The sequence below is a fragment of the Magallana gigas genome, chromosome 1, assembly GCF_963853765.1.
Source record: "Magallana gigas chromosome 1, xbMagGiga1.1, whole genome shotgun sequence".
Classification (NCBI taxonomy): domain Eukaryota; kingdom Metazoa; phylum Mollusca; class Bivalvia; order Ostreida; family Ostreidae; genus Magallana; species Magallana gigas.
In genome coordinates this window covers 70,727,728-70,754,485 of record NC_088853.1, presented here as the reverse complement: position 1 = coordinate 70,754,485, position 26,758 = coordinate 70,727,728, and the positions used below count along the sequence as shown (strand labels likewise).

The window sequence follows — 26,758 nt, the reverse complement described above, 5'->3', positions numbered from 1 at the left end:
TGAATGGATACGTGAATAGTGCGTTGATCTTTGTTTGAAACTTATAACTGTCAATAATTAAATTTATTATATATTATTAAGTAAGATTGGAATTGATTAACCAACATACCAGGTATGACATTCATGTTTGAGTTTTTGTCTTTATTCTCTGGCTTCATTCCGTCCTCTTTATCTTCGTCTTCAAACACTGGTTTCACAGTTTGCAGAAACTAAAATATCATATGTTATGATATGATTTTTTAAAGATGATCGACTTTTCACAATGCCTTAGAAGCATGAGGGTTTTTACAAACTGCGAACCATTTGTTGTTTTTATGAAAAGTATATCGCACATTACATTTAACAATAAAACAGGTTTCCTTTTTTTGATTTCATGATTTGTGTGATTTTTGTGTCATTCTCATCTGTTTAATCTGCATTTATTGCGATTTAATGTCTAATACACAAATATATCTTTTATAATTTTTTTCCAGACACAAATCACTTAGCATTATTTTAAAATAATCAGTCTCTACCTTGTATTCTTTGTATAGAGCCCTCAGGTTTAGCGGGGACGAGTCCTGTAACAATGACTGGAGTCTGGTCGGTATGTCACTCTCACGTATAACCGTATCCTTCTCTTGGAATCCGAACAACAATGCTTTGTGAAGAAAAATGTATTGTTCCTAACAAAGAAAAAATCCAAAAACAAAAAGATATCAATAAAATGTATGGAAATTACATCAGAATTATTATAATAACAATTAAAACAAACATTTATTTACAAAAACAAAAACCCATGATAGTACGTTCGTGGCAACTGTTTTATTTCAGCAATTAAATTATTGATTTAAAAGAAAACCCGGAGTTATTGTTTCCAATACAATTAACATTTCTACATTGTGAGGTAAGTCTGCTTTTAACAGTAACAACAGATACACTCGTTAAAATTGATATATAAACGAGTTTTATTTTTTATATAACCTCATCGCAACAATTAGAGGTTACATGCATTCTTTTAAAAACAATTAGACTTCTTTAGAATTATATATTACTACCGGTGTCTGCACCATGGTCATTCTGTCCTCTCGCATCTGTTTTACAAACTCAAACACATTGATTCTCTCCGTTTCTCTTCCTTGTTTTAACAAGGAGTCCAGACATATAAAAGTTCCAGTTCTTCCGACACCAGCGCTTAAAACATAGGAAAAAAATCTAATTTATTTCTCTAGAAGAACACCTTTAAACATTGACTTTAAGTCATTGTCTTTTACTTTTTTCGTGCTACAAAAATGTTATTGTTGGTTTTCAATAACTTTAATTCGTTCTTTATTTCATCCTATACATATATATTGCAACCGTATTTTTCTCCTTTCATTCGTCATAATCGATTTTATTAAATATTATTGATACAAATCAGTATTAACTGAATGGCATTCTCTGTTATTCAGTCAACTGAAATGTAACTCAAACGTAACTAAGTGTGACTGAATGACAAAGAATGCCATTCAGTTACAATCTAGGCCATTCAGTTAATATTCAGTTAACTGAATAATAAAGTAACCTTTGAATAATACACACCTGCAATGGACTAACATCAGTGCCCCTGGTTGATAGCTTTTAGTGACAGCCTTATGAAACTGAACCAATCCTAATTCCTCTGGAGTTCCGTGATCAGGCCAAGCAGTGTAGTGGAAGTGGGCTACTGTTCTTTTTCCGGAAGACTGTAAAGAAAGCAAAATCGACGACTTACATAATGTAAGTAAAGATCAGTTGAAAATATTGTAAAGTTGTAACAAAACTTTTCATTCAAATAATGAAGAAATTTTTAAATTTCAATTTGAGTAAACATAATTCAATTGGTTCATCTAAAAAAATTCACTTATTACAAACAGTATATTCACAGTACTGAAAAGAAAACAACTTGGTTTTACTAACTAACTTTCGTGTTTTGGACTGTAAATTTCCTATATGAATGGAAAGCATACACATTTTCTTTCAGTAGATGCATCCTACATGGACCAACATCTAGTGGTTTATCTTGAGTAGGCCAATACTGAGTACATTTGTTCTACAGTTCAAGAAAACAGGTTTTTTTTACAATTGCTTCATAAAAACCAACCAAACACATTTACATGCGCACAGTTTAACAGACAAAGACTGACAGTGTTTTACAAAATAGAAATAAAAACGTTGTATAGATAAGACTCGTTGATACCTTTCCGTTTTCTATAATGTTCGTAAGCATTACGATGAACCTAACGTTTTCCTGCCATATCATTCTCCAGAAGTCAGTCAGAGTATTGCTTTTAGGACCTGCACATTATTGAATATGAATATGCGTTGTATTATTCAAGTTTGCAACGACAAACTATTGATACACGTATTTCAGTTTTTTTAAATTTCATAACTGGACTTTAATTATGGATTTTTCATAAACAAATGTTTATGAGAAAATTAGCCAAATGAGTATTAATTAAGAAAAAAAATGTTACCCTGTGCGGCTATATACATTCTTTGTCCGTTAAAGTCCTGTTTAAAACGAAATTGTAAATATATAAATAAAACTTAAATAAATAAAAACACAAAGATCGAGTAAAACATAAGCGCTTTCATTTTCTTCAGATATATATATATATATATATATATATATCCTGATAATGATCTGTTCATGATAATTGATAAATCTTAATAATGCATTTCTTTTTTGATGGTTCCAAACAGAATTTGTCACAAAAGGTCATAATTCCAGAATGATGGGTAGGGGTAACTTCTATCGTAGTATTTCTCTTAAATGTCGAGTGAGTTGGCATGAAAATGGGATAAGACTATTAAGTTATAGAGCACATGCTAAAATTGATATATGAAATTTTTAAAAGAAATTGCATTGACAATTTTATCTGTGCCATCACATATTGTTTAAATTTAGAATAAAAAAACTTCAAATTTGAAGTGCTGATTTTAATATATTGATAAAATTATGATATTGCTATGTAAGAAGCCAATGTTGTTAACGATTTTGAAATTCATTTTCGTTCTCAAAATTATTGAATATGATTTGCAAATAGATTCCATCAAATGAAATAATTATTGTAGAAAATTGTTAAAAAAAATCATAATGTCAGAAAAGGGGTATAATTCCTATTAAGTATCTTCCTTGCAAGTAAGGTTAGAAAGTATTCATGAAATTGATATATGTTGTAGTGGACATCTTAATGTAAATGTGTTTAGAAAAGCAAAACAATTCATTGACAAATGATTTTACACTGTAACCCCCTGATCCCCCTTAACCTTAATGAAGTTAGCGTTGATATAATCATTATCTCCATCATTCCAAGTTTCTTTCAGAATAACTCTTGAGTGGTCATCTACAAAAATAAATGCAAACATTGACTCTTTAATAATTTTTGGACCATTTCGTATTTCAAGAGTGTTTTGATAAACAATCTGCGTATTTTTGATTGAACACATATATTACATGGGAACGTTGTTTTGAATCTGTTCTTCGCCATGTTTTCTTGCTTTTTTCCCTCTTTACATACAGAAGTATTTCCTGTAGGGAGTCTCTGAAAATTATCACACATACGTTTTTAATAACTGTGTTAAATTCAATCTTGTTGCTTTTTGTTTGTTTGTTTGGTTTTTTTATGTTTGTGTTTTTTTGGTAATTTGTTGTTTGTTTGTTTGTTTGACAAAGTTTTTATTCTTTTTTTTAATTTGTTTTGTGATTTACCTTTAATTAGTCGTTGAAACTGACATAGATGAATGATTATAAACTAATAGGAAATATTACTGCTTTATATTTTTTAAGAGCCAGAAATTTTGGCAAGCAACATTAATAAGTAACTATATTCGCCATAATTATGATAAAAACTTAAGGACATGCGAATTGATAATAAATAAAATAATTATTTTTTTATAATTGTTTGTTGCTTAGAGTTATAAGTGTCGAGATCGAAAAAAGTATTGATTAAAAAAAAAGAAATCAATATATCAAATGCATTACCCGGTACTCAGATTGAAACATATTATTTTCTCCGGCGCTCTTCTCAGATATCACAGGCTGTAAATCTTCCACGCGAATAAATGTGTTGACCTCTGCCGTATTATAATACCCCCCGTCGTCTTCTGTCAATGCATGATTCATATATTCTCCAGTAGATGTGTTTGGTAAATCGTCTGCCACAAAAACCCCCAAAAATAGTAAAAAAAAAATTATGAGAATTAAACCTGTTGAAAAAGGAAATTAAATGATGCAAAGGCGTGTGACCTCTACTCTTTTTTTATAACTTTGTAAAATGACCATTTTACAATAATAATTTTAACTCTTTTTAACTTTTTAACTCTTGAAATCACATTTTTAATTGGTCACACTAAATTGATATTACCTTTAAAATCTGCATATTTCTTTGCTTTACTAGACAGTTTCGAATGAACCATATGTTGCTTCGACTGTTCTTTATTCTGATTATCTTTTCCTCCTCTACGTCTGTTAAAATTTAGACATTTGTCATTAAAAAAAAGTTGAAGTTTTTTTTTTATCCATGTTAACCACGTTTTTTTAAGCAACCGTAATTAAAAAAATAAAGACCATAACATCATGTTGAGAACATTATGAGATTTCAGTATCTACTATAACCCTGCTTTCTTTTCATATAAAGGGGCATGGTCACGATTTTATTGAATTCTATTTTTTATGCTTTTTTATAATTTACAATGCTTTAAAAATGCTTTTCAAATGATGAAATGAGATTTGAGAGTCAGTCGTAGAGTTATTAGCAAAATACAGAGCTTACAAATCTATGTCATGTAAATAAGGCTCGTTCCCTGATTTATTTACATAGGTTCAATAAATCAGTAAAAATCTTTTTCAAGCTAAGTTGTCAATATTCTAATTCATTTAAAGCATAAATAAACAGTTTGTACTGTTTAACACTTTTTTGTAGGTCGTAAACAGGAATTTTCACTTCAGCCTTCAAAATGTAAACCAAAGCTTTGTTTACATACCAAAGAATTGTACGCTCTGTAACTTGCTTATACTTCAATGAAATTTTGGTTGACTATTCAAAATGCTTTACTGAAGCACTTTAAACATTCAAATCGGGTAAATAAAATCAACCAAAATAGTGATCATACCCCTTAAGACTATTTGCATGTTGGAGGAATAGTTGGTAATTATTCTATTTTATCAATATCTGTAAAATCAATGCATGCAATAGAATTTAAGAAATATATAAATTGTCCTTGTATTTTACAGGCATTTAAACACTCCGCTTGTTTATCAGTTTAATGAAATGACATTGATACTGAGCTTTCTTTACTGTAAATAAGCTATGAAATAATATTGAACAAAGTAAATTTACCGTATGTAGATAAAACCAAGAACACCCACAGCCACCAGCACAATAAGGGCAGATACTACACCTCCAACTACGGCACCTGTGCTGGAGTCCTTTTTGTTGTGGTTCATTTGTGAAGGTTCTGAAAGAGTATGTAATTGTAAATGCTATTCTTAAAAGGCAAAGACTAATTTATAATAAGTCCTTTCTTTTTAATAACGATACATATGATATATACTATGTATTGCATATTTTTCAAAGTCGTTATAATGTCTGTTGATTATGGGTTTTTTTTTCCAGATTATTCTCCCGTTGAGCATGAAACAAAAAAATATATAGATTATTTTCCCGTCAAGCAAGAGGGAAACAAACCAAAACAAAAACAAACACAGCGTCTAACCCCCCCCCCCCACACCACCGAACACAACAAAGAAAAAGAAATTACCACAGAAAGTAGTATTCCTTCCATCTTCACATCCAAAGAGACAATAACCATTGTGTCTATCGCAGCTAGGTGCGCTTGAGTTGCAGTGAGAACACGTTATGTTACAGTTTTCCCCATAATAACCACTGATGCATTCTAGAAAAAGCACAAAACTGTGAGAAAATGGATGTTTTTTTATTGCCTTGGAGGCGTTGCAAAGTATCATTTTAAAACAGCATTCCTTGTTAAGTATTATTGTAAAAAGAAGAAATTATCTTTTTTTCCATTAAGATAACGTATGAGGCATTTGTTTTTAAAGAGAATGTTTTATGGAGAAGATTGCATGCAATACACAGACACATTCTTCTTTCAATAGTACAATAAAATAAGGTTTTGCTTAAAATGTTAAAGATAAAAAATAACGAAAAGCAAAAATTGAATGATCAATCATTAAGTTATGATAGTTGTATTTTGTGGTGGCTCTTTTGAAGTACCTTGGCAAAAAGGAGGTAGAAACGTTAAACTACAACCATTTTCACAAGTTCCGTTAATTTTGTTACAAGCCTTCCCGTCGGCACATTTTCCGCATTCTGAACTACAGTCTTCTTTATAAAATCCGTCAATACAATCTGGAAGAAAATATTGTTAATATATATCAAAATTGACTTTTTTAATTAAGTTTTATAGTTTGTACCCTAAATATATAACGAACAGCTCAGACTTAGAATTAAAATATAGACCACATTTCTGACTCGAAAGCACGCATGCAGTCGGTTGCTTTCAAATCAAATCATTAAGATTCACAATTTTAATGAAATAACGAATAGTGTTCAAATACAAAGTCTAAGGGACAAACACAAAATAAAAGCATAGAACACACAGACCCGCGAAAAAAATTGAGGAAGAAACAGGTGCCATAGAGGAGTAAGAATGCTCTGCTGACTGTTCTAACTAACTGTGTGGTCTTTTTCGGGAAAACGGCTAAATCCAGAGTCAATATGATGTTTACATGATGACATAACAATAAATATGAAAAGAAATTATAATGATTGAAGTTATAATATTTATACCTTTACTTTTTTGAGTTTATTAAATCAAGTCTCCAATGCAGCTTAAATTGCCCTTAGCACAAATTATCATCGCTAAGACGACTAAGTACTAGAAAATATTCGGTAAATTCGATGTTATATATTCAAAACAGCATTGCTGTTCTAAAGAATCTATGAAACCTATTTCTAATTACCTTAGAAAAGTTTTACCTGAAGATTGAAAATTGTACGATCAATTTAAATATTTTGTAGGCTTGTGTATTTCTACGCTTTGGATAACCAAAACGTCATTTATACAGTGGTAGCGTTTGGAAAAAAGATGGGCCATCCAATCATATATATTTATATTTAGATAAATCTAAAATAAATACAGTTTATTTCAAAATAAATAATAAAAAAAATTAAATCTACTCCCGTTAGTATTTTTTATTTGGTATATGAAATATGATTTAAAAATTAATGCAACAAAACAGGATACTATGCAATTTTTTCGAAATCAAAAATAAGATGATAAAATTCTTATGATTTATAAAGTTATTTCAATAATAATGCACACAGTATGCTAGCATTTTTAACCTATTTATCGAAAATGTGTGTCTTTTATACACATTGCTTGACCATTTCACCTGTTTGAGACTCCAGCTTTATATCAAACAAAGTAGGCTTCAAAGGTTTAAAAAAACTTATAACGTGTTTTATTTTTCCAGTTTCTACAGAAAAAAAAACTATCCATTTTCGACAGAAAATGTTTGTCCCACAATAAGCCACATTATATAGTCAATTATATAACAGTAACACCCAAACACAAGTAGCAGAATTTGAGAATACTAGATCTAGGTAAGTTCTGGATATCAGTCTGTCTAGTTAAGTTTAATAAGATAGTTCATGTTGCATGAAAGCAAAAAAGGTTTTATTACAATACTTAAGGGATGCTGCTATTTTTCGGGGTTATGTTTTATTTTTTACATTGCTAAACAATTTTTGTAGATTTTTTGTGTGAAGTGATGGTCACCATATAATCTTAAAATAGTAACATACCTTGACAAAAAGGTGGCCGAAAGTTTGTTTTGCAGCCTAAATTGCAGGTCCCATTAGTTTTATCACATGAGGTTTGGTCCTTGCAATGACCACAATTAGCAGTACATGTGCTATTATAATATCCTTCCTTACATACTGTAATATCAACATATATGATTTAGATAGCAAATTAATGAACATGCATAATATGAAAATATTAGTTTTTCGCATTGATTAAAAAACTGCCGTATCTCGGTTATTTTCGATTATTAAAAAAATTGGGTTAATTTTTAACGTTTCTTAGAAATAAGAATACCGGAAAAAAACTTGAGTTGAATGTTTTGCGGATTAATCATCATTGCTAATAAGAAAGCGAAAATGAGACCATTGCAAAGATGACCAGCATTACGGAATATTTTGATAATATAAATTAGAGTGTGATTAATCTGTGAACTTTAAAATGCATCATTCTCAGTTGAAAGGAAAATTAATTTAGTATCTAATAACAATCAACCATATTAATCATATATTTATCTGGATATGCAGTGAATATCACTCATGGGATAAATTTTTTATATTCCATGGTGTGTTCTTACGTCTTGTGACGTCATAGTTAAACGTTACGTAGCTTTAAGGGATGAATGACGTAGAATGAAAAAAGTAACAGAATGATTTAGGTGAAAAGTGTAAAGTTACAATAACAGTTTATCTAAAACAGAAGAAATAACGCTACTGAACAACCTTGACACAAAGGAACCTCAAAGTAAGGCTGGCATCCTTTATTACAGTGTCCAGTCGTTTTATTGCAAATTTCTCCGTTTAAACATTTTCCACATTCGGAGCTACAATTACTGTTGTAAAATCCATCTTTGCATTCTGAAATAAATATTTTTTTGTTTTAATTTTAATTTTCAATTTTTAAGCATGACAAATCAATTAACATTTTTGTTTTTCGCTATAGACAATTAATTGTTTGTTTTACACACCTTGACACAAAGGTTTTTGGAAGTTTGAACTGCAACCGTTGAAACAATTTCCACTTTCCCTATCACATGCTTGTCCATTCTGGCAATGACCACATCTTCCGGTACAGTTTGCGTTGTAGAAACCATTTTCACACACTTTAATTTTGTAAACAGTAATAGTGTAACCATCAATTAAACAGTCGGCAAAATCATTTTTTTTTTCCAAAAAAAAAATATTGTAAAAAATACCTTTACATTGATTTTTAAACGATAAAAGTGCAACCTTAGATAACGCATTAATAGACTTGTCCGCAAATTCATTTTATTTTTCAAAAATAGAATGATCGTAACAATTACCTTCACATTTGGGTTGCTGAAAGTTAGCAACACAGCCATCATAACACGACCCGTTGTGCTTATCGCATGCCTGTCCATCTTTACAGCGACCACAACTTATGTTACACATATTTCCGTAAAACCCGTCTTCACATACTAAATACAAATAGTTATACAATAATTGATTATTTCTTTAGTAAAGGGTATTTATAAAGTCATTATTAACAGATGTTTTGTTTAGTACGGACTTTAGTCGTGTTGTTATTCTTTTTATGTGTAAGTTTCAATGTTTCAATTTACAATTTTGTATCAAATTTTTAATGTTAATTAAGACAAGAAAATCTTTAGTTTCGGATAAATAACGTAAACTAGCATGTCTTTTAGTAATAATAACTGTTTTTACCTTGGCACAAAGGAAAAAGAAAGTGGTTGCTGCATCCATTAGCACAGTATCCATTATTTTGTAGACAGAATTCCCCATGAACACAATGTCCGCACACTCCAGTACATGTGCGATTGTAAAATCCACCAGAACATTCTATCAATAAAAACAAAAACAAAAAAATAAAAAAAAATAACATAATAAGATCAAATCAATGTTGATTAAAATGCCAATTTAAAAAATATATATATGATCTTTTATGGTTTGTAAAGGTGTACTGGTACTGTACCAGTTATCGGCTAAGACCAGTAATCGGCTAAACATAGAGTTCGGGTTAATAGCACGCGACTATTCGAAATTTTTTGATTCAGTTGTCTGTTTCGAATAAAGAAAAGTTAGTTTGCTTGAATACTGTCTTGAATATGTGTTAATCATGAGCTTATAATTAAACGATCATTGTTTACCGCTGATTTACATCTTTGCACTTTCAGCAGTGGGGGATGTGACGTAATAAGTTAAAAATAGAATATCACCTCTTTATAATACGTTATTCTGATCATTCTTTGATTTGACATATAATATCAATAAATATATATATAACAAGCATAAACAAAGAGAATTCACTAAATTCCGAGAGATTCATAGCGCAGTTGAACACCTGAATACACAATTATGTATTGAATAGTGAACGATTGTGGGTATTACCGTATGATAACAAACGAATAGTTTTATGAGGTTTGTTTATGTATCATAACCCCTACGACCTTAAGTCTGACACCACAAGGGGCATACTTCAATTTACATTATCCAGAGTATGAAATTAACATGTACAGGGATTTAACTATGTTTTTATCACGACGCCGATAAATGGAAAAGTAAATCGTGAAAACTCGGTAAATTCGAGGCGTGCTAAAATCACAAAACAGGAGATTTTTGGGCTCTAAATAATGATATAACCTAACAGATGGATAACAAAGGAGTTCACCATTTAAAGTATATAAATTGTTATCCAATAATATCAAGAAATAAGGAAATACGGAAAGAAAACGTTAAATTTTAGCCGATAACTGGTACAGTGCCAGTATAATTTTTACGTTGTGTGTATTCTATGCCAAGCCTTTTCGAGGGGATAGAACACACACAACGAGTTCGGTAAAATTCATATACCATCGCAAACCATGATAGTTTTTTTTTTATCACACGTTTGACCGAATGTTTTATGAAACCTTATTCCTTTCTGTAAAATTATAATTGTGAGCTGCACAACCCATTTACTGCAAGACGTCAACATTTGATTCTTTGAAAATAGGTTCCTTGAATGTTTACAAGGGAACCTTTCATTTATGAACATATTTTTATCAATTCATGAAAAAAAACTAGAACAGCATTAAATGCTTTACATTAAAAGCTCCACACCTCAACTGAATTCATTCTTAAATTGTTCATTCTTCATCAATCAACAGCCTAAACCTATGTAATGTTTAATTATGACGTCACTTGGTGTAAGAACACACAGTGAGATATCAAAATTTTATCCAATGGGTGATATCCACCATATATTGAAATAAACATGTGATAATTATTTTTTATTTACTGATTTGATTACAATAAATATAAATGTTTAACTTCTGACATTTAGCTTTTGTTTGCTAAAGGTAAAAAATGCAACATCTGACCAAAATTGTATAATTATGCCTTTTTAGAAATTATATATGTAGTTTTGTACATATTAGAAGAAATATGTGGGGAGCAATTTAGATCATATAGAACTACGCAGTGATATTAAAAGCAAGCTAACTTTCACAGTGATGGTTTCTTTTTGGTTTCCAGTATCTCGAATATTTTGAATACAGTTTTTTTATTAAAAAAAAATATTATAAAGAAAATGAAGAATTAACAGAAAATATGAATTCTTGAAGAGATAGTTTGTTATTGTATAATACTGATTTTACAATACAAAATATGAGTTTATAATTAAACCAAAATTGCAAAGCATATTCAGATATTTTTAGATATCAATGTTATTGCTATTACAAATTATTTTTATGCAAAATTAACAAAATGCAATGTATTTAATCATTACTTAATTAGACCGAGGCAAAATCAAGAAAAAATTACCTCGTGCAACAATTAATGTTAGACTTTATGTTTGATCAAGGAGATTTGTTCAACTGCCGAGCAATTAATAATACCATTTCACTTTGAATATTAGAATGGAAACAGCTAGAACTGTATATTTGTATATTTGAAAGTTTTAAATTTACCTTGACATAAAGGAGCTTGAAAGTTTGGAGTACACCCACTTGGACAATAGCCGTTCAGTTTATCACACGACTGTGCATTGAGACAGTGACCGCACTGCCCAGTACATATAGCGTTGTAAAATCCATCTACACATTCTAAGATAAAGTACAGGATGACAGACATTGAATTAATTGTCTTTCATTTTTGGGAGTTGATTGTAATCAACTCTCCTATGCAGTTACTCAGGCAAACCGAAAGTGAAACAGTGTTTGGACCTAAGCACAAATCAACACCGCTGACAACATTTAGTTCTAAACATTAAATTCGATGTATTGAGTTCTTAGGAATTGTTTTTTCAAGGAAACCCATTTAGAGATACCTTGTAAATAGAAAGATTATAAATGGTACGAACAATTAAGATATATTTTGAAGTCGTACAATTTATGTACTCCTACACCAGAGTTCAATATAGTCTCGTCCAACCAGACGCTCGGCTGTCTCCGTAAATCTCCGACAAGCAGAGAGTCTCTCATGCTTGTCGGAGATTAACGGATACAGCTGAGAGTCAGTTTGAACTAGACTAGAGTTCACATTATCATTGAACCTTTTTATAATATTTGGAATGTTACATTTGTTTAACCATGGTAACGTCAAAGAAAAGGAGTAACATGATACCATGCCGAAGGTCGAAAGATGATCGAGGATTGTTCGACAGACTACTGAAAATTAACGACTAAATTGGTCACCTACGCAGAAAAATATTGGAACTTGCCCCGACGGACACAAAATTGGTGGACGACAAGAATACGATATCGTCTAAAACGACGGCTGCTGAACTGTTATCATTCCCCTCCTCCCATAAAAAAGTCGACTATTGGTCGTTTTAAGAAATGTGTCTATTCAGATGTAACAACCAAGGCATTTCCGAAAATCCACTGCTTTGAGCTTTTTAAGTACATATCTATGTAATATCCATGCCAATGCCACCTTGAATTTTGTGTCTGTACATTTTCATCTCCCCCATCCAATATCAAAGATATCAAGAATAAACAAGTTTTAACCTAAGACAAATGATATTATTACCAATGCATTCATATTTGACAAAAGAAATGACAAATGTGTTTATACTTTTTGACATAAGCATGACTAATACATTGCTCTTTGTTACGGTATAAGACATACTTAAGCAGGACTTATGTAGGCCCTGCCAAGTCCTACTCATGACCCTACTTAAGTAAAAATCTTAGCATGCCCCAGATCTATAGGTTCTATTTAAAGCGCACGTAACTAGATTGAAAAGGAAGTGCATTGACTTGTTTTCCTTCTAACTACTTGCTAGAAGTTAAAACATATTATTCATCTGTTTATTTAATCAGTTTTGTTGACTTTTGAAAATGGTAAGTATCAGTATATTTTAAAACACGGCATTTTTCGGCCAGTAACGTCCCTTGTTCATTAAATCAAACAAGTACTACTTGGCATCCAATTTTAAGGGTACCTTTGATAACATATAAACTATGAGTTTGTCAAAATATTACATAATGATGCCATATAACTTATTTGGAATACAGATATTGTGTTGCAAATTTATTATATAAAAATACTAAAACAATATATACGTACCATCACACCTGTCCCCCTGCCACTGAGACTGACAGCCATTAGGACAGTGGCCTGTGATGTTGTTACAAACATCGTTACCTTTACAATGCCCACACGGAGTGTTACAATCACTGCCATAGTAGTTTGCTGAGCATACTGAAATAGATTATGTTGGTAGATAATTTAATAGGATATGAATAATTTAATACATTAAACTTAATCAAAAAGTAAAATTTGTCTTCATTGAGTAATTAGAAGAGAAAGTAAGGAGAATAATAAACAGCTTAAAAACGATATCACTGATCGAAACAAAGTTTAATGCATATCATTCGAATAATATAATAATGTTTATAGTTTGTAGATGCGTGGATGTTAATTATTTTGAATGATTTTTGTTTTACATGAAAATGTTTTTATATTGCAGGATCCACTGGAAATCAAACCATTTAGTTTAAAAAACATAAGCATAAAAATGTAACAAACATGTTCATTTTCCGCTAAAAAGTAGAAAGACGAAAGTGTTGTCTAAGGTCCACAGATATAGTTTAATTCTAGTTGCATCGAAGATGAGTAGTCATTTTGTATATAGTAACCATATCACATCAATACAGCTTTAGTTTTGACCCAAAATATCTTTGCAACGACAGTTACTGGTCAGACAACTATCTTTTACATAATATGGAATCAATGCGCTACAAAATTAGAACTCAGTAATACAACATTAAAATAACATAGACTACATACTGTTACAAAATGTTCCGGTCCACATGTTCGCACACCCGTTATCACACTGTCCAGTCAACTTATTACACGGGGATCCGTCTTTGCAGTGGCCAGGGCAGTTTACACATACTTTGTTTGATATATATTCTCCATCCCGACACACTGCAATGAAATAAAACAGATATAGAAAAGGAGTTAATTGTTTTATTAATCAAGTAAACATTATGAATCAGCATTGATTGATATTTACAAATGACGAAGTAATGTTTATAGTTTAAACCGTATACAAATCACGAGACACTAGCGTATGGCACACTAACAAACGAGTTAATGTGTAATTTTAGCCTATACGACGACATAATGTATTAAGCATTTTAAAAAAATCTAAATACGCGAGACTAAGTTTTTACTAAGTTTTTTATTCATTTCGATATACATATATATTTTAAATGACCATGTATTTTAAAACAAATTGATCATGAGGATCGAATTATAGAAATGTTATGTGAAAAAATCTTTTTGTTGGTAATTTTGTTACCGATGCAGTCGATAGTGAGGGCGCTAGGATTAGAACACCCATGTATACAGGATCCATTGAAGGCGTCACAACCTCCACTACATTTAGATGGACAGATTTGGGTGCAGCTTGCTGAATATCTGCTTGCATCACAGCCTAGAAGATACAATAGAAATAAACAGGTTTTTTTTTTACTTTTAGTTCGATATTAATTGTTTTTTAAAGATTGATTCAATAATGTTTGTGTTGTATGTTGCTCATAGACAGAAGAAACCACTTTCATAACTCTAAGTCATTAAAACTATACGCAGTGGAGAATGAGTACTTTTTTATCATATCGACATCTTGCAATCATACTTAACTAACTGCTGTAGCACTTCTTATAAAAAAAAAATAACGCTAACCCATGACTCTTATTTCACATATTTCTATCCCCGTGTACATTCCATTATCACCAAGGCAGTTTGATGTATATCCCTGTGGTCGTGTGTTGATGTAGGTAATCCCTCGAGTAAGATTGTTTATAGTGATGTTCATAACAGACGATGGACATCCAGACTTGGGATCGTGGTGGTACACCAGATGTTTGGGATCAGACAAAGGATGAAAAATTTCTGGAACGTATGTGTAAATGGAAAATCCTGTTGATCTCTTGTATGCTGGAAGGGATAGAAAAAAGATAGAATTAACTGGCCATGTATAAAACAATGTAATTATGTTTTATGTTACCATCACACTTAGGCATATGTACCGGCAAAATAACATGATCGTTCTTAGGTGCAGACCATCGGACTTTTATGTGACCATCAGACTTTTGTGTGACCATCGGACTTTTATGTGACCATCAGACTTTTGTGTGACCATCGGACTTGTGTGTGACCATTGGACTTTTGTGTGACCATCGGACTTGTGTGTGACCATCGGACTTGTGTGTGACCATTGGACTTTTGTGTGACCATCGGATTTTTGTGTGCCCATCAGACTTTTGAGTGGCCGTTAGAGTTTAAAGTCGTACATTTATACAATAAAAAATAAGAGAAAGCCCCATCAAAACTATACCGGATATATTGTAATTTTCATAAGTTTTGTATAATCACAATACAAGCATAAATACATTCATATGATCATATAACATTAAGTAAATGTTGCTCTTTTCAGAGTTTATTATGATGTCATAGCTTTAGCATTTTATAAATGTCAGAAGTCAGAAGGTTCACTGAAATATCAACTTGGTTGGTCACGTGATCAAATCATGTGAAGCCTGGTGAAGTTTTAAACATTGCTGATTAGAAACGAAGACAATGTGGCTGTCTATGATATATTTTTAATAAAACAGATTTATTAATGCAGAAACACGTCTTTTATTGGTATACACAATTTCATATCATTTGGTGAAAAGGAATTTTTTTTATCCAATTTTAAAAACAGCATGTTCTGTCACCACAGCGCAGGGTAACTTTAAAAAAATTATGTGAAGATGACTCGCGTACAGCTTATACTAAAAAAAAACCAGTTTTTGTATCACATTGAGCCTCTTGTGCTTTTAATCTTACAACTAAAACAACATTATAGTACTTATCATCTAATTTGTTTACAGTTGTTCGAAAATGATAAGTTATTTTTGTTTGTTTTACCAGATGTCTCTTCGTATTTAGTACAAAAACTATGCACGTCAGACGACGTTAGTCTTTTAACCAAATATTTACATAAACTATATTGTCTTTTCGGCAAGTTGATGTCCAAAAAGTCTAAAATACTGCCACATCCACAAAATGCCTTACCGTTAAGGCAGGTGTTATAACAGTATTTCACTGGAGGTTCACGTGAAAACATGGCTGAGGCAAAATAATTCCCGAATTCACTTTTGAATTTGAACGTTTCCGCTCGAGACAGGAGCTGATTTTTATATGATATGAAAAATAATTTGTAAAAGGACTAACTATCCGAGTTTTGTAATAATGGGAGGTAATTTGAATTTTTGATGCGTGTTGTTTTCGGAGGGGGGGGGGGGGGTGAAAAGGCCTGGGCTTGATTTTCAAGCACATGTGTAACTTCGAGGTCAACAAAGTCTCACGCTTTTCTGGATGCTAGAGAATTGTATATGAAGCGTTGTTGAAAAAGATGTCAAGATGATTTATCCATGAAGTTCGTTTTGAATTTTTAATCTGTATGCAAAGTTGTGCAATTTTGGTAAGAACATATAGTAAAATTTAATACTGTAGTGCAACCTGCAACAAACATATAATTTTTTGCAATTTGCATAAGCTTTTTCCCGAGCTTAATCCATACTTTTTTTAACTTTGTATCTTTCATTGCGCCATGACGTCGGCAAAGTTAATGTTTTACTCAATTTTTTTATAGGAATATCTGTCTTTAGTAACTGATATCTGCTCAACGAAACAATATATTTAACAATTTTTGGAACATAAAAAGGAAAGACAATACTTAATTTTAGATTTCAATATGTTTTGATTTAAACTCTAGTTTGTAGAAGTATTACTTTCGACATTATATGGTTTATTATTTTATTTTAGAAATAAACAGCAAAGGACTAAGTGCGGTTTTATGCATGTTTTGCCCCCAAAATCAAAGTTTAAGAAAGAGCTTTAAAAATAAGGTGAACGAAAGTTATAATCATGTTAGAAATAAATGTGTAAAAGGTTATCACCACAGTGACGTCATAATGTAGAAATGACGTCATGAAGATTGCATTAATTTGATAAATTGATGATTTGTGGCAAAATATGGGTGTTTTCCGATGGTTTTTCGACTAGGAAACATCTAGCGCAGGCTTGCTCAAGTACCATTTTTTAGTATAATGTGTATAACTATCTAAAGAAAAAACATATGTTAAAATCGCACTTGAGCAGACCTGCGCTCTATACTTCCGAATGCAAAATACAGCGCAAAAATGAGAATATTTTCATTTGTTTGCAAATTTGCGGGAATTGGGTAATTTAGGTGACGTCATAGATAAACAGCGAATAAGCAATGATGACTAAAATCAACATCAAAGTTATAGGAATCCTCTATACAATGATTTGTGAAGATTTTATTTTTATACGATAGAATTTAAAAATTGGTTGAAATCGGGGGCAGATATTTGACCATACCGCACATAGTCCTTTTAAGGTTTACTGGGATATGATCTTTGTTGGTCACGTGATCAAATCATGTGTTGTCATGAAAAATTTCACACAGAATTGAACGTTCTCGCTTTTCTATCGGTTCATTTAAGGAAACGTATTTGCAAATTTAAATATTTGAATAAATATGTAAATAACCAGCAATTTAAAAAGTTAACTCTGATATGAACGTTGTTGGTCACGTAATCAAATTATGTGAAGCCTGAGGTGTATTACTTTTAGTTACATTTGAAATAAGCAAACCGTTAAGAATTGCTTAAATCACAAATATGTTGTGTTTACAATAATCCAACTGACAAGTGCAAAGCGCGTGCATGTATGATGATCGTGACGTCATGAAAAAGTTTACAAAGGATAGGTCGTTTTCACTATGGTATAGGTTAATAATACATATTTGCAAGTTCAAGTAAAATAGAATTGAATGTTTTTATTGCTTATATCATAAAAAAAATGTTTTTTTTTCTGGTTTCATTTCATGTCCTATGACATACCAAGCGGTGCAGACAAATTATCATCCCGTGCTTAAACGTTGTTTTCAATTTGTCTGCACCACTTGGTGTGTCATAGGATGACGAAAAATAGTAAGCATTCAGTGCTTAACAGACTGCATTAAATTATAAATATTTACACTTGAAAATGGTTTCCCCTATATTACCCTGTTTACGCAATCCGCTGTTATTCCTGTTTACATGTACATCAGCCTAGGTCGAGTGGTCAAAGTAGCGCATAAATAATCTCGGTCACTTCTTTTTCTTTGTACTCAATCTGACCAACTTATGCTAATCACTCCTTACATTGCAATTAAAACATATTTTAAGCATTGATAAAAACAATCCTAATTTTGTTATAAATTGTGGGAATAAATGATAAAGGCTTAAGATTCACCAATGTCCAAGTAAGATATAATGTTTATGGATCGACATTGTAACGAAGCGTTCTTGAAAATTACAATCGCAATATCACATCAAAGGAGTCAAAATCAGTTATAATTCATTTGAATCGTATAACAAGCCTCGATCAAAATCGCAAACGCAGATTAACAGACTTTAAGTGTTCAGTCTAATGACGGTCTATCTACCTCCTTCTGCTTATTTGTTCGTTTTGTTCCGTAAAAGAGGTTAGAATAGCTTCTCTCCAAAGATCGGAGGAATTCATTTTGATCTAAAAGCCGGCTCTGCGATAGAATAACCTCTGAAAATGCCTAAGTATACTCGAACTCAGCTTCCATTTCTAAATTTTCAACGGCTCTGCGAGAGGGGAACTTTGAGGTGTCCAAGTAACGCAGTGGACAATGCACTCGCTTCTCACCGCTGAGATCCGAGTTAGATCCCCGAGATGGACAGTGGTTCTATAGGGTGTGGTGGTCGCCCACTTGGACACGTGGGTTCTCTCCGGGTACTCTGGCTTCTCCCCACAACAATGACCCCCTCGCGCAAGCATCCGTGCCAACGAGAGATATTAATATAAGTTGTAGAACTTGTTTATTAATCGTTGTAAAATAAATACAATTCAGATTTCATTTTTTGTTTTCAAAGGGAAACTTTGTGGAGAATCTGAGCGCATATTATACATATATACACAGACACATTTCAATGAAATTAGAGTAAATATGACAAAAGTATTTATATCACATCAAAGTATTGAAAGAACTGATACGAGTTGATGGTATTAAACAAATCCGTTTGTTTCAAATGAAATAAGGTCTTAAATCCAAATTTGAATTGGTGTCAAGTGAAATATAAGAAATTATTATAAGCTTATAATTACTGGATAGGATCTTTTAGAGCTATTGTTTACTTTAGAATTATAAATAATATTTAAGGAATCATTTCATTTTTAAACGTTACTCAATAAATTAATTTTTATTAGATCACCTGAGCCAAAGGCTCAAGTGATATTTTCTGATCATAATTTGTCCGTTGTCTGTCGTCGTCGTCGTCGTTGTTTTAAACTTTTCACATTTTCATCTTCTTCTCAAGAACCACTGGGCCAATTTAAACCAAACATGTCATAAAATATCCTTAGGTGAAGGGGATTCAGGTTTGTTTGAATGAAGAGCCACGCCCTCTTTCAAAGGGAGATAATTAGGAATTAGTGAAAAAGTAATGGTGTACATGTATTTTAAAAATCTTCTCTAGAACCAATTGGCCAGAAAAGCTGTAACTTGCATGTAAGCATCCTCAGGTGGTGTAGATTCAAGTTTGTTCAAATCAGGATCCCCGGGGGTACGGTGGGGCCGCAATTAGAGGTCGAATTTTTACATAGGAATATATAGACAACTAGAGCAGAGCTCGTGGCAAAGCCCCGAGTAGGTCTTCCGTTGTTGCTGCGAGTTGAAAATATATGTTATATGGTGTCAAACGATTATAATGACTATACTTTCAGTTCTGCTTTTGTTATAAAAACGTGTTGTGATTTAAAGCCTGTATATAAAACGTGTTTTGAACAAAGAAAGGAAGAAAATATTTTAGGAAAACTATTTGTCGAGCAGAGTTTATGTAATCGTTTCAAACATTCTTTAAAAAATGAAATGTTTAATGGCGAGTTAAATTTTCAAAGGGTAGCAAGCATTGTTATAAACAGTATGTACTCGTGATTCATGTCAGGAAGTGTATTTCTTTTTTAAACTATACCCGCCTACAAAACACGTAAACTTTTCTCAAAGATAACTTCTATATTAAAATATTTCTAAATTTTTGTGTGCAAGTTTAAAATTGCGTGCTGACAAAATTTACGGACCCTAAAACGTACTACTACACCAAAAAAGCGTGCGGCCTACGTGCGAGAAACGTTTCGTGTAAACCTTTTAGAGTTTCGTGTAAACCGTTTAGCGTTTCGGGCAAAGCGTGCGAGAACCGTGTAAAATGTTCATCAGATTTCATTCGGAACTCTCTGACAAGTTAATTGTTTCAAAATGGCGCCCGTGTTTTACATTACTTTAACAAAATTGAACGAATTTTTAACAAACAAAAGAAAGGTATATGTATTAAAAGACGACTAGTTACAGAGTAAATGTATATTTAAAGTTTTCATGCGATGTTTCAGTACTGAAACAATATTAAATTCGCTATACATAAAAAATATTAAATACAGTTAGTGAAACATGATTTCTATTGGAACAAACCTAAATCAACTTTAACTTGCACGATCATGTTTTGATAGGCATGTATTTTTATTATTTATTTACATCGATAACTCCTACTTATAACTCTTACTGAGACCATTCGGCTGTGTACAAACAGCACACATAACCTCGGACATCGGGTGAGACCTGCACCTGGCTGAACCTGTCAATCAAACTCTGTGTATTTGTTTTCATTGGATGGTCAGGCGTCTCTCTTTTGTCAAAAGCCAATGGAAAATTAATGACTTCAAGGTAATCGGAATCAGTATTTGATGAAGAATTTGATGAAGCACACAATTTAAATGATAGAAAATTTATTAATTATTTGAACAAAATTAAATGTAAACATAGAGAGGAAATAAAAAAAATTATTATTATGGGAATCTATACGCATGGTACTCAATTCAAATAGATTATATTATGATTTTATTATTTTATGTAGTAAAATCACCCTTCCAACTGTTACTCAATTACATAACAATTGATGACATGGGGCTATAAATGTTCTGAGCTGTGTGCGCTGAAGCGACACAAGATTCTCGGTCGCATGCGGCAGTTGAATTAACACAGACTGGCCGAATAAACAAAGGGGTGGGAAAGTGAAACAAAATGTTACACATAAGAAGAATCCACCAAAAATGATTTTCGACAGATCTTGTTATCTTTTCTCCAATTAAAAAAAATCCAGCGCGAGCACCTGTCAGCGGGGCGGGAGGAAAGGGGGGGGGGCAGCAATGAGTTCGCTTCCACAATGAAACTACAGAAGTGATTAATATGTGACCGATAGAATCTAATCTAAAGTTGTTTAAACTCATGTGAAAATTTTTTAAAATAATAATCGAATGCCTCAATTCAGGGCATTCCTTTATCGTGCTAACCCCTACCGCAAACATGGAACTTTGATTATAATTTGATTTCATGTTTAAACTACCTTGTACGCTGTCGTATAAATCAATGCTTAATCAACTGTACAAGTAAAATCAATTTATATTTTCGTCTTATACCAATATAATAGTTGAAAACATAATAAAATATAGTTGTGTCCCTGCAAAATATGAAACATAAACGCGTCATAAGGTACATGTAGAAGAATACGAACCGACGGCGGATCACTTATCCACTCGCGCCGGATCTCCTCAGCCATGTGCGAGGGATGATCATCATTTAAAGGTTTAATATTTGAAGGGGGCGTGTTGATTTAAAACATTAATTGTACAGTTTTTAAAGTACTTTAATTACCTGAACAAACGAACCATTAGTTTATGTCTACGATTTTTCCGATTTGGAGTAATATCGTTCATTAATATTCATTTACACTCAAATATTTAATTAAATATATATACAAGTAGGACAAACTTTTATAACATAAAATTAAAACAGCTCTTGTATATACGGCTATATTAACTCAAACACGTTCATATGCATGTAAGAGTAAGTCGCGGTGTGCGAATCTTGTGTATTAAATAACCGCTTACCGCTAGGTAATGCAGCCGTGGCTGATCTCCTCGGCCGTGGACGAAGAATAGATTACGTAAAGGTACAACGCACAGAAACGCACAGCTCAGAACCAAGAAAGATTTGAAAAGTTTGCAATATAATGACCTTACTCTATCAAATAGAAGTTATATATTTTACACTTAAACCCCACAATTGATCTATGTCTTTTATTGCTTTAGAGAGTGACATTGCTTTTATTAATTAAATGAACTATTTCTTACTTGACATCCACTCGTTTAATCCACAAAAGATTTTGTGTAATCAAAACTAAAACAATTCTTGAGTTCGCGGCTAAATAAACTCATATATGAGAGACGCAACTCTCGTGTATTAGATAACCGCTGACCGCTAGGTAGTCCAGCCGCGAGCATGGTAACCGATTTTCTCGGCCGCAGGCAAGGGAGAGCTTACGTAATGGTACACACACACATGCAGCTCTGATTCAAGGTAGATTTTAAATGCATGGAGTTAATAACTAAAATGTAATGCACAGAGTTTTTTAATTCCAAATTTTGTGGTTTACTAGAAAAGAGAAAGAATGTTTTGTTTTCCAATTGCCGTTTTTAATGATTGTGCACTATAAGAACTTAACAACAATGACTTTAACTCCTAAAGGAAAAGCTTATACTCCAACAACAACAAAAATTCTTATGAATTAATGCCTCCTGTATAAACCAGCATACTTTCCGTGGCAACTTTATGCCAGTTGTACGCACAAAGACTTTCGTTAACTTGTCAAATGAAAACAGGTACATGTCAACATGTAAAGCTTTTTACACTCATACTACACAAATCACTTACAAAATAACATTGTTACGACCTTTATGAGATCCCAACAAGCAACTTTTCCAGCGACAGCCATATCAAAATCTTAACCGTTTTTGAGTTATTAAGCAAAAACTTTTAGAGGCTATTGGCCCTTAATTTAAGGGGCCAGCCCTTTTTTATTGGTGTTAAATGAAAGCCCTGGATATTCTGCACAACTTTTATTCTACATGTCTTTACAAAATATTTTTTGTTAAAAAGATATTAGGAAAATATGTCTAAATTTTTGCACTTTTTGGAATCCTGTTTTTTGACCCCCTACCTTTTCCTAAATAAAAAACGTAATCTAAAAACAAAAACTAATGTGCACCACTACAATGTCTCTGCTATTCAAATTCGTTGGATTCCCATTCCCTGCTATCATAGTCTCGGAGCCTTTGTCTGGAAACCAAAGGCCCTAAAAAAATTTAAAAGGGGAATAACTCGTTACCGGAAAGGGAATTCTAACTTTTATGAATTGATGAAGATAGTGTTTTGTAAAGTCCATTAGCCCTGAAAATTTGAGCAAAAACCGTTCAGAAATGAGCACGATATGAAGCCTCAAAGTTCGCGTCTAGGAAGAAGAAAAAAACAAAAAAAAAACAAAAAACAAAAAAAAAAAAACTAGAGCAGAGCTCGTGGCAAAGCCACGAGAAGGTCTTCCGTTGTTGCTGCGAGTTGAAAATGTATGAGAGAGAGAGAGAGAGAGAGAGAGAGAGAGAGAGAGAGAGCGAGTTAACTGGTTAATGGAGTAAATTATAGATTACGCAGATGAGTGAACTATCTGTCAACAATAGTTATAGTATAAAGTGACAAATCACGGTCTATAGTATATCCCAAGTTATTGCTTCCATCAAATTTTGATGATTTTTAATAAAAATACACATACCTGTGAAAGAAACACAACTGAAATTGATGAAAGGGAATATATCCAAGATATCTTCATTGAACAATTTTCACTCATAAAATTTCACAGGAACGAAAACAATTTTCTTACGGAGATTTATAATGGGAAATGTTTACATCTTTTCTCCATTCGGAAGTACTCGGGATACCTCGCGCAATTTTTTTAACGTTATCATCTGGGCTTATTAATGGCTGATGCAATGCAAAATCCCCGTAGACTTTCAATATTGGGATGTGTATTGAAACCTGAAGCGGTAGAGGGGGCGTTTCAACACATATAATCTAGACATTTTTCATATAAGTTGATGAACGTAGTTTGAGCACAAAGGTATTTACTATTATTGAAATATCAAGCAAAAAGTGGTGGAAGAAAAAACTCGGGACATGGTATAGTATACCTTATAAATTTATGAAACTTTGAAGTGTTTTGAAATTCTTTAACCAGGGAACAACGATGTCTATATATAGACCAGTAATAGGATAAGGTAAATAATGTCAAACATCGAAGACTGTACGAGTATTTAAGAAACTGTTTTTATTACAAGTGTTACCGTTAATAATCAAATCAAAGTTTGCCGAATCTTCCTGGAATTAAACATAGGTTGTAAATTTACTTTCTTCATGGTTACTCAGTGTGAAACATTCTTTACCTTAGACGCTTTACTTTTCCACTAAGCATCCGCATTCGTTGCCTTTCCTTTACACTACATCTAAATTCATCATGTTCATAAGTGATCATTTGTTCGCATTTCACAATATTTAATGTCCGTATTCTCGGACTCCATGCTAGGGAATTTAGTTTGATATAAGCTACGTCATTCTTATCCATGTGCATGTTGTCGACGGCGTGCGGCCAAAGAAATTTTCACAATCGTTCTTTAAAACGTTTTAAAGTTATACAATATAGGATATACATGTAATTTTTATATACAGACCTTAATTAATTTGTTTGCAAGTTTATAACTAATGATTATTCCTTTATCGGCACCCATACCTGTTAACCTTTCAAAGCTGCTATGTGGGAGAATCTCCCCCTTACCAACTTGGCCAAGGGGGAGATTTTGCGTAAACGACGTTTTTTCACGTGAAATGCAAATATATATTAAAAATACTGTTAGATACCTTATTTTACCATTGTAATTAATGCATTTGCAATCATTTTAAATTTTATTATTTCTTTGACCACCAGTGTGCAATTACAACTTGTGTTGTGTTCAGAAAACTATTTATTTGTTTGCATGGTACAATACAAGAAGTCAATAGTGCCACTTTTTATATTAAGTTTATCTTATTGTTGAGTATTGAACCATCACTGCATGCTGACATCTAGGGTAAACACAGAAAATTTATTTTGCGTATTTTGAATATGCAGTGAAACCCAGTTAAGAAAATACCAGTAAATAATATTCATTAAAATTATTTTTTGCCTTATATATAGGAAAGATTTTTAATTCACAAAACAACATGTATTTCCCCAGTATCATTTAAAAATGATCTCTGTTGTAATGACTATAGCATCCCTGTAATTCATAGTACCGGTACTATAAACTTTAAAAATTGTGAAATGCTTTTACACTTTTTCCTCGAGCTTCACTTTTTTTCGGTAGCTTGTATAAACACTCAGTGTTCCATACTCACTTTGATTTTTACCGACCGTGCTCAGTGCTGGCCAGACAGAATTCGTCACGACTCACTGGACGTGGCTTGGGTGCTTTACCTGTGCACCTGTTAAGTGACACCACTGGCTGTGTATTGTTTTCTGTGGTGTTACACAGTAAAATCAAAATGTTTTAAACTTTCACTTAATTTTTTTAAAATCAAACTCTGTGTATTTGTTTTCATTGGATGGTCAAGCGTCTCTTTTTTTTTGTCAATAGCCAAAGGAAAAAATTAATGACTTCAAGGTAATCGGAATCAGTATTTGATGAAGCATACAATTTAAATGACATAAAATTTATTAATTATCTGAAAATTATTTAAACCACTGTTAACGGAAAACAAAGAGTCTTCGAAGTAATTAACACACAGGGATTTGCCTACGATGTACACAGTCTTGCAATTACTAGTAATTATTATGGGAATCTTTACGCATGGTAATTAATTCGAACAGATTATAATAATCTATACACTGTACGCCGTTACACATGTACGAAGCGCCGGTAATATATACGAATATTGAGTCATAAATTTAAATCATTTTTATTTCTTGTTCTTTACAATACAATGTGAAATTACTTTCAGAAAAAAAATTCCGAAGTACTAATTACAACTTTCTTTTTTGTGTAATCATTTCAATTTTTTCTGAGGTCATGCGCGGATCTAGAGGGGGGGGTCGGGGGGGGGGTCCCGACCCCCCCCCCCCCTGGAAAATGAAAATTTATTAAATTTACATTGTAAAATTATCGCGAAAATATGCCTCGGACCCCCCCTGGCAAACACAATTATCCTTCGGACCCCCCCCCCCCCCCCCCCCTGGAAAAATTTTCTGGATCCGCGCATGGAGGTACATGTACAGAACATGCTTATTTATGCGCGAATGATACGACATAGGAAAAAAATAATCGGTTGTTCGTAGAACATTTTTATCTTACGAATGTGACTAATTTAATTTTAAATATTTTTCAACATCACCAATGTAAATAATATTAGGTGTATTTACTGTTTGTGTTTTTACATCGTAATCTCTGAAACTAATAAAAATACT

At 32.3% G+C, this 26,758-nt stretch overlaps 1 protein-coding gene across 1 annotated transcript in view; it reads right to left on the bottom strand.

The window, feature by feature from the left end:
- Nucleotides 1-26,758, bottom strand: part of LOC105322036 (uncharacterized) — a 68,656-nt gene that overhangs the window by 2,896 nt on the left and 39,002 nt on the right. The window contains exons 3-26 of the mRNA XM_066072637.1: nucleotides 14,982-15,236; nucleotides 14,599-14,733; nucleotides 14,082-14,222; nucleotides 13,359-13,493; nucleotides 11,756-11,890; nucleotides 9,513-9,647; nucleotides 9,131-9,265; nucleotides 8,795-8,929; nucleotides 8,550-8,684; nucleotides 7,830-7,964; nucleotides 6,237-6,371; nucleotides 5,764-5,898; nucleotides 5,343-5,460; nucleotides 4,368-4,468; nucleotides 3,986-4,158; nucleotides 3,458-3,545; nucleotides 3,271-3,347; nucleotides 2,475-2,511; nucleotides 2,198-2,295; nucleotides 1,922-2,050; nucleotides 1,561-1,703; nucleotides 1,038-1,173; nucleotides 516-665; nucleotides 110-209 (exon numbers count right to left, since the gene is read on the bottom strand). Coding sequence (XP_065928709.1) covers nucleotides 110-209; nucleotides 516-665; nucleotides 1,038-1,173; nucleotides 1,561-1,703; nucleotides 1,922-2,050; nucleotides 2,198-2,295; nucleotides 2,475-2,511; nucleotides 3,271-3,347; nucleotides 3,458-3,545; nucleotides 3,986-4,158; nucleotides 4,368-4,468; nucleotides 5,343-5,460; nucleotides 5,764-5,898; nucleotides 6,237-6,371; nucleotides 7,830-7,964; nucleotides 8,550-8,684; nucleotides 8,795-8,929; nucleotides 9,131-9,265; nucleotides 9,513-9,647; nucleotides 11,756-11,890; nucleotides 13,359-13,493; nucleotides 14,082-14,222; nucleotides 14,599-14,733; nucleotides 14,982-15,236 — 3,096 coding nt within the window. The remainder of the gene's footprint in view (nucleotides 1-109; nucleotides 210-515; nucleotides 666-1,037; nucleotides 1,174-1,560; nucleotides 1,704-1,921; nucleotides 2,051-2,197; nucleotides 2,296-2,474; nucleotides 2,512-3,270; nucleotides 3,348-3,457; nucleotides 3,546-3,985; nucleotides 4,159-4,367; nucleotides 4,469-5,342; nucleotides 5,461-5,763; nucleotides 5,899-6,236; nucleotides 6,372-7,829; nucleotides 7,965-8,549; nucleotides 8,685-8,794; nucleotides 8,930-9,130; nucleotides 9,266-9,512; nucleotides 9,648-11,755; nucleotides 11,891-13,358; nucleotides 13,494-14,081; nucleotides 14,223-14,598; nucleotides 14,734-14,981; nucleotides 15,237-26,758) is intronic.